We start from the raw sequence: 17,441 nt of genomic DNA, 5'->3' as shown, positions 1-17,441 counted from the left end.
GACATCTAAACAGGCTTAAATAACCAGGTCCTCGCTGCTGCTCAAGCCCTCTGGGGGTTTGCCTCCAACATTTTCCCTTTAGGAGGTCTCTGATGAGCAGAACCCCCCTGGCAGCTCTTTCCCACCTTGGGGAGTTCTCCCACATCCTTCTCATCCCAGGACAGGGTGGGAGGAGAGGGGAGTGGGGCTGGGGAGCCCGGGGGGGACCTCAGGTGGCTCAGGGTCCCGGGTCTGGGTCTCCTCAACTGAGAAGACACTTGAGCTGGGGAGGGGGGGTCTGAGCCCCTCGTTCCTCCTGGTTCCCAGCAGACCCCCCAGCCCTGAAGGATTTGAGGGAGTTTCTGAGCCTCAGGGATGGGGGTATTTGGTCTCCAGGTGCTCAATAATCACAAATTCTGGAAGAGGATCCCTCGTGATGCTGCAGATCATGGGAATGAACGGGTGGGGTATTTTTTGTTGGGTTTGAGTCAGTACAAAACAAGGACAAAGCACAAAGGACAAGGACAAGAACAAAACTCGAGGTTTTTCAGCCTTTATTAGAAGGAAGGACAAACTGTGCACCTTAAGCCACCCCGAGAGCAGAGATTGAGACATCCCGCAGCAAACCCATCACTTGAGACCTTTCTGTGCCCCCTCCTCCCACCCAGGTGCCTCTGACCCCCCTGGCTGGACAAGCTGGGACCTTCCCATCTGCTCCTGCAGACAGCCAAGCAGGGTGGGAAAGCAGCCCCGTTCACCACAAACCATCAGCTTCTGGTGGCTTCACACAGCTGAAGAATGCACATCCCTAAACACCCATTGGCCTCTCCCCAGAGCTGCTCTTTGGAGGGAAAAAAAAACCAAAAAAACCACAATTTAACTGCTGCCGGCAAGGGGTGAGGGCTGATAGTTTTCCAGAGGCAGAAAGTGCTCCTGGTTGCTTAGGAACGATCTTTATCTGACAAAATGAGGCCTTAGGCTCTCCAAAGAGTTGTTGAAAAGCACCCGGTGTCCCTCTGTGCAGGAGCTGACCCTGAACCCTGGGGAGAAGCCCTGGAGCCCTCCATGAGGTGAGCTCCAGGGAGCATCCTCAGGACATTCCTGGGAACTGAGGCTCACAGAGACCCTGCCCAGGTCCCTGCCTGTCTGCTCATGAACCTGGACCCCATGGACACATCTTCCAGCTCTCTGCTGCTTTGGGCATCTGGAAACCCCCCCAGGTGCCAGCAGGTCCATCCTACTCCTGGTGCCTCATCCTTCACCTGCCCACCCTGTCTGCTGCAGCACAAGAAGTTTGTTTTCCCCAGAACATCCCCGGGCTGCCCCTCGAGGCCACGGAGCCCCTGGGTTTGTCCCCTGGTGCTCCCTGCACAGGCACAGGACCCATCTGGGAGCAGTGAGAGAGCCCCAGAACAGAACCACCAGCCTGGAGCAAAGCACACGCGGGTCCAGACCTGATGTCCCGGGCTCCTCGGGTCAGCAGAACCTGGCTTGCAAAGCTATCCTGTCCGAGAGCCCGGTGGGAGCATCGGCCAGGATGGAGCAGGTGTTGGGGCGGGAAGCCCTGCCCGAGCTCCTCTTCTTCCTCCGGGAGAAGAAACCGCTGAGCTGGGACCAGAACTTGTCGTGGAGGGAGGCGTAGATGAAGGGGTTGTAGCAGGCGGAGCTCATGGCCATGAGGTGGCAGCAGACCTGGATGACATTGATGTACCTCTTGTCCAGGATGGCGAACTCCTCGTCCAGGTCTCGGATGAAGTTGACGACCTGGAGGGGCAGCCAGCAGACGGCGAAGCAGAGCACCGAGAGGGCCAGCACCCGGAACGTCTTCTGCTTCGACCTGGTCCACTTGTCCTGGCAGGGCCGGGCGGCCCCGGGGACGTTCCTCCTCCGGAGGCGGTAGGTGATGGCGCAGAAGGAGCCGGAGACGGCGAGGAGCGGGAGGAGGTAGGAGAGCAGGAGCATCAGGCAGGAGTAGAGCAGCCGCGCCCGCTCCTCCCGCGGCCAGAACTCCTCGCAGACGATCATGTCGTGGCCGACGGCGTTGAGGTCCAGGTAGTGGGTGTGCAGGCAGGTGGGCAGGGAGGCCAGGAGGGAGAGCAGCCAGATCCCCAGCACCAGGCAGACGCAGGCCCGGGGGCCGAGGCGGCGGCGGATGGGGTGGGCGACCACCACGTAGCGATCGACGGCGATGGCGCTGAGGGACAGCACCGAGACGAAGACGGTGGTGGCCTGCATCAGGGTGACCAAGTGGCACAGGAAGGTCCCGAAGAGCCAGCCCCGCGCCTCGAAGGCGTAGGAGGCGGTGAGGGGGACGCAGACCAGGCACATGGTGAAGTCGGCGGCCGCCAGGTTCCCGATCAGGAAGTTGGTGGTGCAGTGGAGCTTCTTGGTGAGGGCGATGAGGAGGATGAGGAAGAGGTTCCCCGCGCAGGCCACGGCCACCAGCGTGGCGTAGAGGGGGATGAAGAGGGGCTTCAGCTCCAGGAGGAGGTCCAGGCCCGTGAAGTGAGGGGCTGAGATGTTCTGCCAGGAGCTGTTGGGTAGGAGCTGGTGAGCCATGGTGCTGCCACACACCCCCAGTGCTCCAGCCGGGGTCCTGCTGGGGAGGGGAAGGGGCTCTGGAGGTCCCCCCCGGGTCCTCCTGGTGACTGCAGAAGATGCTGGGACTTTTTTCAGTTGGTGACTTTTTTCAGAGTGGTGTCGGGGCTGGTGGTGGAGTCAGCAGAGGTGTGGGAACAGGGACCTGGTGAGGAGAGGGTTAACTGGGGAGCAGCAGGAGGGGGAAAGGCTTGGAGATGCCTCCTGGGGAGAGCCCGGGGGGCTCTGCAGAAATAAACAACAGAAACAACAGAAATAAATAACAAAGATAATAAATAAATAGCGAAAATAATAATAAATAACAGAAATAAATAATAAAATTAACTAACAGACTAAGAGCCACTCCCCTGGGGTCTGCTCCCTGACAGCCCCACCACCACCCTACAGCCCCCTTAGCAGGAGAGTCCCTTCATTAAGCAATGTTTCATTAAGTAACCCCCCACCCATAATTAACAGATTTTTTGGGGGGTTTCTCCTTGGCGCAGTCCTGGGGCTGAGGACATAACCCCCAAAACTTGCAGCTAAAATCAGCTTTGGTGAAGGGCTGCATGGGGGGCTCCGTGCCCACCCCCCCGGGTCCTGCTGAGCCCCGAGGGGCTGGGTGGACCCCCGAGGGCTGGATCTGCCAGGACTGGGGGGCTCAGAGACCCCGTCCCCAAACCCTGGGGTCTGCTGGGAACTGGGGAGGTGTGGTGGGAGGGCAATGGGGGGGCTCAGAAACCCCCCCAAATCCTTCAGGGCTGGGGGGTCTGCTGGGAACCAGGAGGAACGAGGGGCTCAGAGATCCCCCCTCCCCAAATCCTGTGGGGCTGGGGGTCTGCTGGGAAAAACGGGGGGTTCAGAGATCCCCCCAGAATCCTGCAGGGTCAGGGGGTCTGCTGGGAGCCGGGAGAAATGAGGGGCTCAGGGACCCCCTCCCCAAACCCCGGGAGTCCTCCAGGGAACCAGGAGCAACGAGGGGCTCGGAGACCCCCACCCCAAACCCCGGGGGTCTGCTGGGAGCCCGGGAGCAATGAGGGGCTCAGAGACCCCCCCAAAGCCGGGGGTCCGGGGGCTGCGCTCACCTGAGGGGCTCGGGGGGATCCGTTCCGGAGCAGCGATCCCTTCCCGGGGTTCACCCAGGGTCTCCCCGGCACCGCTTCTCCCCTCGCCTTTTCCCGGTGGGTTTTTAAGGGTTCGGTGGTTCCCCCCCGCTGGCGGAGCTCTGGAGCGGCGGAGGGACGGGACGTTCCCCCCGCCCTGCTCGGGGGGGCTGCGGGGCTGCTGCGGGAACCCCCCCACAACCTCCTCCCCTCCCGCCCTGCTCGGGGGGCGGCTCCAGGGACCCCCGGGGATCGGGGCGGGAGCAGGGACCGAACGGAGCTGCGGGAGGGAGAGGGAGCGGAGAGGGGAGAGGAAAGGGGGGAGAGGGGAAAAGAGGGAAGGGGAGAAGGGAAAAGGGGAGAGGGGAAAAGAGGGAAAAGGGAGAAAGGAAAAGGGGAGAGGAAAGGGGGGCAAAGAGGGAAGGGGAGAGGGGAAAAGAGAAAAGGGGAGAGGGGAAAAGGGGAGAGGAAAGGGGGGAGAGGGGAAAAGAGGGAAGGGGAGAAGGGAAAAGGGGAGAGGGGAAAAGAGGGAAAAGGGAGAAAGGAAAAGGGGAGACGAAGGGGGGGAAAAGAGGGAAGGGGAGAGGGGAAAAAGGGAAAGGGGAGAGGGGAAGAGGGAAAAGGGAGAGGGGAAAAGAGGGAGAGGAAAGGGGGGAGAGGGGAAAAGAGGGAAGGGGAGAAGGGAAAAGGGGAGAGGGGAAAAGAGGGAAAAGGGAGAAAGGAAAAGGGGAGAGGAAAGGGGGGAAAAGAGGGAAGGGGAGAGGGGAAAAGGGGAAAGGGGAGAGGAAAGGGGGAGAGGGGAAAAGAGGGAAGGGGAGAAGGGGAAAGGGGAGAGAGGAAAAGAGGGAAAAGGGAGAAGGGAAAAGGGGAGAGGAAAGGGGGGAGAGGGGAAAAGAGGGAAAGGGAGAGGGGAAAAAGGGAGAGGGGAGAGGAAAGGGGGGAGAGGGGTAAAGGGAAGAAGGGAAGAGGGGAAAAGAGAAGGGAGAGAGAGGAGTTGGGGAGAGAAGAGGGGAAGAGGGGAGAGGGGAAAAGGAGAGAGGGGAAAGGGGAAAGAAAAGGGGGAGAGAGGGGAAAAGAGGGAAGGGGAGAAGGGGAGAGGGGAAAAGAGAAGGGAGAGGGAGAGAGGGGACATCGGAAGAGGAGGAGAGGGGAAGAAGGGAGAGGGAGAGGGGGCAGCCGTGGGGTACAGGCAGCTCTGGGGGGAGGGCAGTGTGGGGAGGGGGCAGTGTGGGGTGGGGGTGTCCCAGCTGCAGGGCAATGAGCCCCCAAGCCCAGGGTGCTGGTGGCCCAGTGGGGGGCAGGGTGGGGTGGGGGGGTCAGTGGGCACTCAGCCCCCAGGGCCACCAGCCAGGAAGGGAAAAAAGAAGAAAAAAAACCAAAAATCAACCCAAACCCTTGCCTGAAAATGGCCTTTGCACAAACACTTGGGAAGCTTCTGCAGTTAGGGACAGGCGGGAATCAGGATCAGATTTTTATTTCCTGGCTGATCCCTCCTGTCTGTGTGCTTCCAAACAATGCAAATGTCTTTGAAACCCAATAAACCAAATAAATCCAATCCCTCCGTCAGCTCTTGGCTCTCAGATGGAGCTTTGAGGATTTGAACTGGCAGGTGTGTGTGTGCCTGCTGCCTTTTTCTTTTTATTGATTTCCACCCGCGGGCATTCCCCGTGGGCTGCAGGGATGAGCTCTGAGCTGGCCCGGGCTCGGGACATCTCCACCCCCAGCCAGGGGATGGGCACAACCATCCCATCCCCCTGGATCAGCACTTTACATTTTCAGCTACCCCCACGCCATGGGAGTGATTTTAAGGAGGTTTCTCATTTATTATTTTTTTTAAACCAGAGTTTTAACGCGGAGCAGACCCTGAAAGCAGAGCTGTTTAAGGTCAGGCCCCTGGGCTGCTGAGCTGCTGAAATAAATCCGGTGGGGCTGCAGCTGGGCTGGGAGGAGCCCGAGGGGCTTCAGGAGGTGAAAGGAACTCCCCAGGCAGCTATAAAAGCCCTTGCCAGGGAGGGGGGGTTCTGTTCCCCAGGCTGTGCTCTGACTTCTGCACTCCCCAGCGGGCTGGGGGAGCTGAAGCAATTGGATAAACTTAGAAATAAGGATGGGAGAGCTTTGCAAACGGTGGGCAAATGTATATATAGATGTGTGTGTGTGTAGTGGGGGGGAAAAAAGCCCAAGCAGGGGAGGGCAGAGGTGGTTTTGGGGGTGAGGGGCTCCCCCCTCCATGGCCATCGGGGGTCCAGGTGCTGCTGCCCCTCCAGGGGAGGAGTTTGGTGCCACCGATCCTGGGTGAGAAGGATTCACCTGAAAAGGTGAGTACCCGAGGCTGGAGGTGGCTGCACCCCCGGGGCCTTTCCGAGGGGGAAAATCTGAAATAAGAGGCGAGGTGTGGAGTGAAGGGGGGCTGGAGCTGAGAGGGGGCACAAAGCTCTTGGGGGAGCTGGAGAGGGGTCAGGACACCCCCTGGCTCCAGGGGGGGGAATGAGATCCTGATTCTCTTCCATCCTCTCTCCCACCCCCCTCGCTCCCCTTTTCTTGCCGGCTCTGCCCCATCCAAGGTGTTTTTCTCACTCTTGAGCTCCCTCTGGGAAGCGATTCCAGCTTGTTTGAGTCGGTGAATTGCCGGGCGATCAATGGCTCCGTGGGAAGCTGCTGCAGGAGCAGGGAACGGGGAGAAATCAGCCTTGATTGGGCTCTGCTGGCGGGGAGGCAGCTGCCTGCAGGGATGGGAACAAAGAGGGGACCGAGCACTGCCCCGACATCGATCCCGGCAGGAAGGGGAGCAGGGAAGGGGGGGATGTGGGTGGGAAAGGGTGCTCAGCACCCACCCTCCTGACTGTGAATGTGCCCCCATCCCAGGGGGGTGCTGTGGAAAGCCTGGGATTAAACCTGGGGATTATAACCGGGGGTAAAGGGTGAAAACAAAAATGTTTGAAGTGCAAGGGGAGGGGGGGTAAAGCCTCTCTGGTGGTTGCTTCAGGGCAGCAGCAGATTGTGGGAGCATTGAGCACCCAGAAATCCCCCCCCGGGGTTGCCAAGCTTGTCCTGCAGATAACCGGCAGCCACTTTCCCCCAGACACAAACACCATTTTTCATTTCAAACCCTGTTTTGAAGTTTTTATTAGATCTGTCATGCCCAGCGTTGCCATCGGAAAGCTCTGGGCTGGTCAGGAACGCTGTGGAGGAGCTGCTGCCCCTGCCCCAGACTGGGGCTCCTCAGCCGTACCTTCTCTTTTTTATTTTTTTTTTTTTTTCCTGTTTACTGTGGAAGGAAAACCAAACCTGGAGCCACTTGGTAGCCACCTGTGTTAATTCCTGGGTGCCCCTAATGAGGGGGGGAGCAGCAGGAGGGGGTTAGCTGAGGTTCTGCTGCCAGCTCTGAAGCAGGGGTTGCCCATCAGCTCCCATTCCATGGGCTGGATCTTTCCACCTTTTCCTCTGGAGCTTGCTGAAAGCAGGGAACAGGAAAGCTGATCACCAGTGGAATTTTGGTTTTGGTTTGGCGCTTTTTTTTTTTTTTTTTTTTTTTTTGGGTGGCAAGAGGAATGGGAATTGCCAGGCAAAAAATAAAAACCCACCAAAAACCACAAAAAACCCAAACCAAAACAAAAAAACCCCAAAACCACCGTGGTGAAAATGCTGCTTGTACCAGCAAGAGTTGGATAAACAGAAGCCAAAGGGCTCCTTTCCTGAGGATAAACCCCCAGAACTTGGAGTAAAGTCCCTGCTCATTCAGCCCCATCCCCTCCCAGCACTGCCTGGAGCCTCTCCACGTGTTCACGTGTGTGTGATGTTGTGCACAAGCTCCTCAGGGCTGTGACAGAGGAGTTCTTGCTGTCCCTGGGCTGGTTTGACTCCAGTCTGGTTCCTTCTGGGTCAGCTCCTGGTGTGTTCTCCCCCGTGGTGCCTTCCCTGGTGTCTCCTTGAGCAGCACGGGGCTGGATGATTCCTCTGTGTGTGTTTACTGTGTGCTCAGGTTAGAAAGAGATTTTAATAACCCCAAAAGCTCCTGTGCTTATAAACCAGCTTTTTACAGTCTCGTGGTTGGTCTTAAGTGGCCAGGTCATGTTTTTTGGCCCTCGTGTTCCCCTCCCAGCAGGGTGAGATGCTCCATCCCACGTCCCTGTTGTGCCAAGCCCTGGGATGAGGGCTCTGGCAGGTTCCATTCCCTGCTGACAAGAAGCTCTCAGTGCTTCAGGACCTCATCATCCTGACATCACCCATCCCCAGCCACCCAAAGCCCTGGGAACTGCTGTTCTGGACAACCCAGGTGATCACCTTGTTCTTCAGAATTCTGCAGAATTCAGGTAACAAACCAGCAAAGGGCCCCACAGACCTCAGCTCGGCCTGAGATTGTCCCCAGAGCCTTTCCTTGGGCTTCTGAGCTGCCTTGGAAAGTGATAATGGTGAGAGAGACTTCCTCTGGGCTGCCTGGGTCCAGAACTGCTGGAGCACAGTTATTTTGAACACGTTTCTTTCTCAGATGGCTTTAATGGGAACAGACAAAATAATACAAAGCATCTTCACAGCCACTGCTAATCACGAGGAGGAAAGGTATTGACTACAAAATAGCCCTGGGAGCACCAGGGAAATTGCATCTTTCTCTCTTTGTACAGACAGTTGCTGGTAAATACCCAGAAGTGTCTTTGTTGCAGTTTGACACCACAGGGGAGAGGGACCCATGGAGCAGGACTGAAAAGGGGCGTTTAAAGGCTCCCCCCCTCCTCTGAACAGCCCGATTGTCACTGACACGCAGGTGATTTCACCCCATCCCCCAACCCTCTCGTTGCTGTTCTGTGGGAGAATGGGGAGAGTGGCTTTGGGGGGAGCTGAGTCACAGCACAAGAGCTGCCAGGCAGAGAATTTGGAATTCAGAGCTGCCCAGGGACAGGAATCGAAGGGCCAAGGAGCTGCTGTTAGTGATGTTCATCGTGGGTCTGGGTAAAAACACGAGGTGTGGATCCCGGGGGCCAAGGAGCTGCTGTTAGAGATGTTCATCGTGGGTCTGGGTGAGAACTCGCGGTGTGGATCCCGGGAGCAGCGGCTCCTGGAGCCGCCCCTCCGGTTCTGCTCTCCCGGCTCCCTCCGGCAGGAGCTGGGTGGGAGCTGCTTCCCTCTATCGACCTTCCCTGCCACTGCCAGGACGGGAGGCTCGGGGTTAGAGATTCCTTGTTAGTGACAGGGAATCAGCCTCCCGCCGAGTCAGACAGGATGCAAAGCAATTAAACACTCGAGGGTAAATGAAATCGGAGAACTCTAACGCAGGTCTGTGATGAAAACAAGGTGTGAGTCACCTCCCTGGTGATGGCTCCTGAGACACAGCCTCACCTGACCCTCTCCTGGAGGGGTGCAGGTACAAGATGATCAACAAGCTGGAAAATGCTCCCTCCTCCAGACTGTTCTCCAGAAGAGGGCTTGGCAGGACAGTGGAGGAGGGTCCAGGAATGTTCAGCAGGTGCAGTGTCAATGGGAACAGCAATTTACTGAGTGCAGGGAGGGCTCCTCACCCAGGTGGAACACACCTGCAACCCTCCAGGGCCAGCTCTGACCTAACCAGGGACAGCCCACAGGAATCACCAGTGGGCTTTGCAGGAGAGAGGAAAACAATGTCCTGTTCAGTTATAAAAAAGGTGCAAGACAGGAAGAAAACCTGATTCAGTGGTTTCATCTGCTCTGTTCTAAACCATTATGTGTCCTGATGCTTCTGAACAACTGCTTTTTGTTTGTCTAACGGGTCTTGTGATGAATTACAAACTATTCCTGCTCAGACTGGAACGACTGGGTTGCTGCAGGCTGGGAGAAGATCAAAGGAAGATCTCTGTCCACAGCAGAGGTCACTCACTGTCTCTGGAGATACAGAGCTGGGTTTTTTTTGTATGTGTGTGTTGGTGGGTTTTTTGGTTTTTAAATAATTGGCACTTCCCCCCATCATTCCTGTGTCTGGATAGAATTCCTCAGGGCTCAGACAAGAGGCAGCTCTGCAGTGGGGCTGGGTTGTGTCTCACTGCTCTGCAGCTGGTGGCTCTTCCTCAGCCTCCTGCTTCTCCAGCTCTGGGGGGATGAGGCACTGCACCTCCTCGGTGTTGATGGCCACTTTATCAGGCTGCAGCCACCTCTTCAGGTGCTCCAGGGTGCTGAGGGAAAGACAAGAGACACAGAGAAATTCCAGAGCAGTGAAGCTGCCCAGGAACGTGTGAAACAAGTGTCAGGAAAACCCTCCAGGTGTTCCTTTCACTGCTGCAGGAATTCCTGTTCCCACTGGCCAGGTCTGGCTCTGTGCCAGAGGCAGGCTCTCTGCTCCACAAAGATTCTGCTTTTTCTGCTCTGGTTTTTAAACTTATTTTTTTCCCCTCAATGAAAAGAACCCTCAGCAGGTAGGTCCCTCAAACACAAGTCTGGCTCTGCAGCCAGAGGAGAGCCCCATTCCCAGCTTTTTGGGCTGGAAGGAAGGAAACCAGTGCTCAAGGAACACCCCACAGCTGCCCAGTTGTGGTGGAGATGAGGAAATACTGGGGGGAGGCAGGGGGAGGGAACCAAACCAGAACAGGCAGCAGATACAGAACTGTGTGACCACTCCCATCACCAAAAGGTCAGAGCAAAGGCAGGAGGGGTGCACCCCAGGGTGCTGCCCAGCCTGGGGATTCCAGAGATCATCACAAAGAGACATGAGCAGAATTCCTGTCCTGCAGCCCAGCTCACAGTAACAGGACAGACCAGCCCCTGTCTGTGGCTAAATGCTGGATATAACCCTGAAAGTTTAATCCTCTGGGTTTTAACTGTGTGTGCATGCTCACATCAGAGCTGTGATTCATGTCCTTCAATATGACCACAATAAAAATAACTCACTTTTCTCCTGCACAGGAGCTGAATTTCACTTGGCAATGCACTTGGGATTATCTCAGTGCTAAGAAGCTGAGGCTTGTTAAACATGTTGGGGGGTGAGAATCAGATACTTTGGGTGCTCTTCAGGAGTGACCTTCACAGGCACAGTCTGGGGAGGAAAATGTTTTCATGGGTAACACCCCCAGCCCTCAAAACCAGAGCAGAAAGGGCAGAAATGTCTGCAAAGAGCTTGTTTTTAAATGTAAATCACACTGAAGTTAGCTGGTCAAAGACTGACTCTAAAAACTCCTCATAAACATGGATTATTTTTTACACTTAAACTCCCAATCTGGATAAAGTGGATTTTCTTCAAGGGAGAAAAATCATCTTTTCAGCTAGAAGCAATCATGACAAGTGTCAGCTCAGAAAGGAGAACCATGGAGGGCACTGTAAGTGCCTGAAGAAAAGGACTTTCATCTTAATTCCTCTCTCACCTTCAGAGTGTGAGGAGTGGCAGAGCTGCAGCAGTGTGAGAGCAGCATGGGAGGGAAGGAGGGAGGGACACACCTGGGCAGCCTGACCAGAACTGGTACCAGCCCTGTGCACAACTTCAAACCCTGCAGCAGAGGTTACCTGGGCCCCTGCAAAGATGAAGGAATGGCCAGGGGTTCACTTTTAGTGAAACCTCACAAAAAAGCAACTGGAGACACATTAGGCACCTCCTCTGCTCCTTCCCTGCCCCAAGGAGGAGAAGGGAATTTATCTCATGGCTTCCAGCTTGGATGTCCCCAGCCTGAGGGACCCAAACTCAGTGAAGAGCCCTGGAAGGCCAAACCCAAACTGGGGGAGCTTCTCCTCCAGTGCCATGAGATGCTGGGGACCAAACTGCTCCAGAACTGCTGAGCAGCCCCAGGGAGCTGCCAACACCTCCTCTCATCACCCCCTGACAAAAACCTGCCTGGAGGTGTCTCAGGAGCCCCCTGAGCCCTTCCCACTGCCTGAGTTACCTCTCGTCAGAGTCCTGTCCCTCCAGGAACACTTCAGACTCAAACTTCTCCTGCAGGAACCTGTCCCAACATTCCTTCTTAGCCTGGGAGAGAGTGTGCAGCATCTCCTTGGAGGTCACCTCCTGAGACAAGCCTTTGATCCTCAGCAGCCTTCTCTCTGTCAGGAGGTAAAGGGGAGGGGGCTCTGTTACCTTTATGATGCTTCCTTTTCAGAAAAAAAAAACCCCAAAGTAGCAGCTGGGCCTCTGTATCAACCAGAGGTTTAACTTTTCAGGGCTAAGTCATAGTTTTAAAGTATTTTTTTCCCTGCATGACTGTTTCCTGTGTGCACACAGGATGGTGTCTTGCAGGGGATGCCTCAGAAGGAAATCAGGTTTGTGCTCTCAGGCAGCTCTGCCCATTTTCAAGTTTTAATAACTTTGGCATTTATTGCTCAGCTTCTGCAAAATCACCCTGGGGGGTGCAGGTCTCACAGCCACTGACTTCCCACAATTTTCCCTGCAAACTGCCTTGGAATATAAATCCCACTAATTGTGCTGGGAATCCAAACAGTGCCCAATCTGAGGAGAAAAAAAAAAAAAAAGGGGGGATGCAGCAGAGTTATTGGTTGCTGTCTCCCAACTGAATGTTGTGTTTCTCAGCCCAGGGGATGCTGCAAAGTCATCTCACTGCAGCACACAGAGCTACAAGAAAGCAAATGCCATTAATTCCTCTGGTCACAAAATCCCATTACAATGGTTTCTTCCTTGAATTGGGTGAGGTATTGGGTTGTGATCTCTCTTTTTACTGAAAAATGTAACATTCTGAGCTGAACTGGGCTGGCTCCCAACACCCTGCCCTGCCTTTGGGCTTCCTGGAGGTTGTGATGTGTCACAGCTCAGCTGTCACCAAAGGTCTCTGGCCCAGCACTTGAAAGACCTTTAAAGGTCTTTTTCATTTTGTCTGCTTGCTTGTGAGAAGGAACCCACTGGCATGTTCTGAACCAGCTGGGGGATCCCAGCAGTAATTAAAAACAAGAGTAATTTGTGTCTTGCTGCTGTGGCACCTTTGGTCTGGTGCTAAGAGCTCTGCTTTGGGTGCTGTGCTCTCCCCCTCCTCCCCACCCAGAAGTCACAGAAGGAAATGTCAGTTTTCTCTTTCCACTCAGAAGCAGCTCCTGAGATTCCCCCCCCTCAAAAAAACCCCAAATGAGACAAATCCTGGTAACACAGAACCACCAGGGCTGTATAATAAATCCAGAATGTGTTTCCTCTCAAGTCAGCTACAGCAGAACTATGTGCTCTTCAGAGAAAAAAAAAAACAAAACAAACCCTGAAGTAGCCCCTACACCCCACTTATTTTGCAGGGGAAAAAATGCAAACCAAATTATTTCCTTGATAAAAAGTTAATTTCTGTGTCATAGCTGAGGAAGCTGTGAGTGTGCTCATCATTCCCATTAACAGTGAGTCAGATCCAACAAAAGCTGCACCAGGAGCTCTGTCCAAGCAGAGCTGTCAGCAGTGTCACCTCAGCTTTGCCACACGAAGAGGCACCAGAGGGGGAGGGATGGAGCCTCCCAGCACTCACCCAGGGATGCCAGATACACCTCGGAATCCTTCAGGGGTGCCCAGGGCTTCAGGGGGGGCTGTGCAGAGCTGGTTGAGCCCGGGCCTGGGCCTCCTCCCTCCGGGTAGGAATCCAGGAAGGAGTCGGTGAAGGTGTCTGCCGAGTCCCTCTGCTGGGGATGGGGAAGGCAGGAGCAGATCTCAGCCCAAAGGTCCTCGCTGGGCCTGGTGACCACGGAGTCCACGCTCTCGATCATCCTCATGGTGAAGGCCTGAGGGGAGGGGGGGCAGGCAGGGATGAATACCGAGCAGAGACCCCTTCTCCCACCTCCCCCTCTGCCCCAGCCACATCGCCAGAGGTTTTAGGGACCTCTCACCCCCCCGGGAACCCCAAATCCGCCCCGGTGTGCGGGGTTTGTACCCAGGGCCCCGCCGAGGCCCCCCCGGGGCCTGAAGGACGCTGCCGGGGGAACCCGCGCTGCTCCGCCGCCAAGGCCTCCCCCTCCCCCCGCAGGGCTCTGCCACCACCGGGGCTTTTCTCGGAGGGGTCCCCTCGGTCTCGGTCCCGGTCCCGGTCCCGGTCCCGGTCCCGGTCCGGTCCGGTCCGGTCCCCTCACGCACCGCCGCCACCGCTGCCGCAACCGCCGCTGGAAGCCGGGAACCGGAAGCGCTTCGGCCGCGGCCTGGATTGACATCCCGAGCGTCCAATCAGCGCGCGGGTCCGGCGGGGAGGGCCTCGCCTATTGGTTCATCGCCCGGAGGAGGGCGGGGAATCGCGGGGATGGCCGAGGGACAGCGACTCCGCTGCGGCGCCATCTTGGGTAAGGGCGGAAGCGTTGGTGCCGCGGGGCTGCGGGGACAGCGGGGACAGCGGGGACAGAGGGGACAGAGGGGACAGAGGGACAGAAGGGACAGAGGGACAGCGGGGACACCCGGCAGGGGGCAGCGGGGCTCGGGGAGGCTCCGCGGTGAGTCCCCGGTCCCGGCCCGGTGTGGGCTGGGTGGGAGGGACGCTCTGGGGCCTGCTCCGCGCCCCTGCTCCGCGCCCTGCTGTCCCCATGGGGTCAGTTCTGGGCCCCTCGGGAGCAGAAGGAGCTGGAGGGGCTGTGGGGTGTCCAGAGAAGGGAATGGAGCTGGGGGAAGGGTCTGGAGGAGTCGTGGGAGCAGCTGAGGGCCCTGGGGGTGCTGATCCTGGAGCAGAGGAGGCTGAGGGGAGACCTTGTGGCTCTCTGCAACCCCCTGAGAGGAGGTTGGAGCCAGGGGGGGTCGGGCTCTGCTCCCAAGGAACAAGGGATGGGACAAGAGGAACTTTTGGCACAACTCAAGTGGTGCCAGGGGAGGTTTAGGTTGGAGCTGGGGAAGAATTTCTCCCTGGAAAGGGTTGTCAGGGCCTGGCCCAGGCTGCCCAGGGCAGGGCTGGAGTCCCCATCATCCCTGGAGGGGTTTCAGAGCCCTGGGGATGTGGGGATGAGGGACATGGGGTGGGGGTGGCCTTGGTGGTTCTGGAGGAATGGTTGTCTGGGTGAGCTTTAAAGTTCTGTTCCAACCAGAACCATCCCATGGTTCTCTGAACTGCAGCTGGTACCCATCCCTCACAGCTCTTCCTGTGGCTGGGGTCATGGTGTGGGGGTGCTGGGGGGCTGCCAGCCTGCCCCTGTCTAACCTGCAAGCTCCTCCCCTTTCAGACAGTGTCATCAGTGCAAGATCACCTTCTGAGAGGAAAGGTGAAGTTTTGGGGTGCCTGGTTGTGATCTCCCCCTCCAGCCAGCTGTGTCTGCCTCGTGGGATGACCTGCCTGCTGCCCTGCACTCTGCTGCCACTCATGGGACTGCTCTTTGCCAGGACCATGGCCTGGACATCCAGTGGGAAAACACACCCAGAGCTGATCAACAACCTCTACAGTGAGTACCAGGGCAGGCTCTGGCTCTGCCCCCTGCCAAAGCTCCAGCTGGACCCTCAGTCTGAGGAGGTTTCCTGTTACTCACTGGGATGCTCTTTGTTCAGCAGGGCTGGAGTTAACACTGCTCCAGTTCAGTATCTGTCCCAGTCTGAACTTATCCTTTTCACAGTTAGAAACAGAACTGTGGTGCCAGGAGTGGCATGAGGACTGTCCTCAGCCTGCCTGTCACCCCTCCAGGTGGCTGAGTGCCTGACACCTTTCAAATGCTGCACAGGGTGACAGAGGTCAGGCATCCTCCCCTCCAGTGAAACACCCTGGGGCTGGAGCAGGGCTGGGAGCTGCTGCTCTGCACAGCACCTGGAACACACTGCAGGAGGGATTTGCATTTTCCCTGCTCCTAAAGCCTTTTTTTTTCCCCTGCAAGGGCTCCCTGAGATGAGGTGTGAAGGGATGTTGGGTGTTTCTGCAGTCAGAGCTCTTACTGTAGCTCTGCTCACCCTGCCAGTGCCTCTGGAACCTGACCCAGGGTCTCTGCTTTCCCCCCTGAGAGCAGGAGTGGTTGTGTTTCGTGCCTGGGGCAGTGCCAGGAGCACTGTGGCTGTCACTGTCCCTGCTCTGACAGAGGCTGTGCTGGTGCCTGGGGCCACCACAGGATTTCTGTGGATGCAATTCCCTCTGTTTTCTGTCCCTTCTCAGGTTCAAGGTTGAATTCTCTCCGTTCCACTGAGCTGTCCTCCCCCCCTCCCACACCCCCTCTTGCTGCAAGACCTGAAGTCCTTTCTGTCTCTTTTTTTTTTTTTCCCTTTTCTCCCAGAAAAAGGGATCATTAAGTCCCCAGCGAGTGTTCGAGTGCTGCTGGCTACCGACAAGAGGTCACTACATCAAGTACTTCCCCTACATGGATTCTCCTCAGTCAATCGGTGAGAGCACCACCTGAGCCTGTCACCCCTGGCACTGGGGGAGCTGTGACTGTCCTTGTCACTTCACTGTCACACCCTTTTGTCACTCCTTTCCTTGCAGGGTACAAGGCCACCATCAGTGCACCCCACATGGTATGCTGAAACTTTTCACTTTTAACAGAAATGGAGGAAATTGCTTCTTTGCCTTTATTTATGTTTTTTCCCTTTTCTCAAACACTAAGAGTAGAAAGGTGACCCAGGTCCCATGGCTGTGCTGATTCTGCTGCTTTCTTTAGTGCATGTGAAGCTTTTTTTTCTTTTTCAGCAGAGCTTGCCCTGCATCTCTCAGCTGCTTTCACAGCACACGTAGAGAGGAGCTCTGTGCAGCCAGGAGAGTTTCTTATTGTGCATGAGACCCTTTTCCCTGCTGCTCCTCACCTCATTGCTGAGCTTATTCCTTAACTGCTGTTCTGCACAAGGTGTCCCAGACACAACACTGGAATTTTGCTGAGTGTGGCAGGCAAGGTGCTGGCTGTGCATGTGCTCACTCCAGAGCAAGCAGAAGTTTTAGGAGGAGAAGGCAAGATGGATGTTTCATACCTTTTATTTCTTAACTTTGTTGTCCACACAGCATGCCCATGCACTGGAGCTGCTGAAGGATCAGCTTGTGGAAGGTGGGAAAGCCCTGGATGTGGGATCAGGGAGTGGCTATCTGACTGCTTGCTTCGCCAGGATGGTGAGCTCAGGGCACTGCATCAGGTGCTAATCCTGCCAAATCAGTGTTTCTTTGGGAATCAGGGATAAGTGGGGATTCACATGGGCTGTGGGCATTCACAGGGCTGGGACTGCTCAGCTCAGAGCTGGGACTCTCTCAGGGGGGGAGTGTTTGCACCTCCTCTTCAGAAACTCTGCTCTGAGGCTCTTCCTCCTGGAAATTCTCCAACCCCCAGGATGACTTCCTGGGAAACACCTCTCTCTGCTCTGTCTGGGGGGATCAGGTCTCTGCTGGTTTTCCTTTCAGATGGGCCCAACAGGGAAGCTGTGGGCGTGGAGCACATCAGAGAGCTGGTGCAGGAATCCATCAGGAATGTCCAGGAGGATGATCCAACCTTGCTCAGCTCCGACGTGTGAAGCTCGTGGGTGAGCTCTGGGGTCCTCCCAGTCCCTGTCCTGTCCCACGAGGTGTGAGGTGCCTGCAGGGCTCTGCTCCCTGGAGCAGCTGCTCAGGGGGTGTTGATTCTTGCAACACAACCCACTGGCTGAGTGTAACCCAGGAGTGTTCAGGGTTCCAGGCAGCCTGGCCATACACCTTCCCCCAGGTGTGCAGGGATCACTCAGTCACCCAGAGATGCTGTTCAGAGGAGAGCTGCTGTGCCACACCTGGGGTGTGGTTTCTTTGAAGAGTTCTGCACACACTGCTGTGGTTTGGGGAGGAGGACTTGAGCAGTTCTCCCTCTGTCTGCAGCCTGGAGCCCACACAGACCCACTGTGTCACAGGAAGGTCCCCTGGCTTTGACTGCTCCTCCTCCTAGCACAGCCCAGCCCCAGAAATCTCTCCCCCCTTTCTTGAAAAGTAAACCAACAACTTCCAAGTTCCCATCCCAATA

At 56.4% G+C, this 17,441-nt stretch overlaps 3 protein-coding genes across 3 annotated transcripts; 1 reads left to right on the top strand and 2 right to left on the bottom strand.

Moving 5' to 3' along the window:
- Positions 1-516: 516 nt before the first annotated feature.
- Positions 517-2,678, bottom strand: LOC139804500 (prolactin-releasing peptide receptor-like). The gene has a single exon (XM_071761770.1). The coding sequence runs from the start codon at positions 2,536-2,538 to the stop codon at positions 1,456-1,458; it is 1,083 nt and encodes a 360-aa protein (XP_071617871.1). The 5' UTR covers positions 2,539-2,678; the 3' UTR covers positions 517-1,455.
- Positions 2,679-8,133: 5,455 nt separating this feature from the next.
- Positions 8,134-13,718, bottom strand: CCDC32 (coiled-coil domain containing 32). Its single transcript, XM_071761878.1, has 4 exons — positions 13,657-13,718; positions 13,058-13,307; positions 11,492-11,648; positions 8,134-9,796 (listed from the first exon to the last, which is right to left on the bottom strand). Exons 2-4 carry the CDS (start codon positions 13,296-13,298, stop codon positions 9,664-9,666), a joined length of 531 nt encoding a protein of 176 aa, XP_071617979.1. The 5' UTR covers positions 13,299-13,307; positions 13,657-13,718; the 3' UTR covers positions 8,134-9,663.
- A 98-nt stretch (positions 13,719-13,816) lies between these two features.
- Positions 13,817-16,998, top strand: LOC139804537 (protein-L-isoaspartate(D-aspartate) O-methyltransferase-like). Its single transcript, XM_071761879.1, is given in 7 exon segments — positions 13,817-13,856; positions 14,725-14,936; positions 15,750-15,802; positions 15,804-15,855; positions 15,956-15,987; positions 16,466-16,570; positions 16,856-16,998. Coding segments are annotated over 6 exon segments (480 nt in total). The 5' UTR covers positions 13,817-13,856; positions 14,725-14,821; the 3' UTR covers positions 16,979-16,998.
- The last annotated feature ends 443 nt before the right edge of the window (positions 16,999-17,441 follow it).

This window comes from Heliangelus exortis, chromosome 18, assembly GCF_036169615.1.
Source record: "Heliangelus exortis chromosome 18, bHelExo1.hap1, whole genome shotgun sequence".
Lineage (NCBI taxonomy): Eukaryota > Metazoa > Chordata > Aves > Apodiformes > Trochilidae > Heliangelus > Heliangelus exortis.
This window is presented reverse-complemented; position numbering and strand designations above follow the sequence as displayed.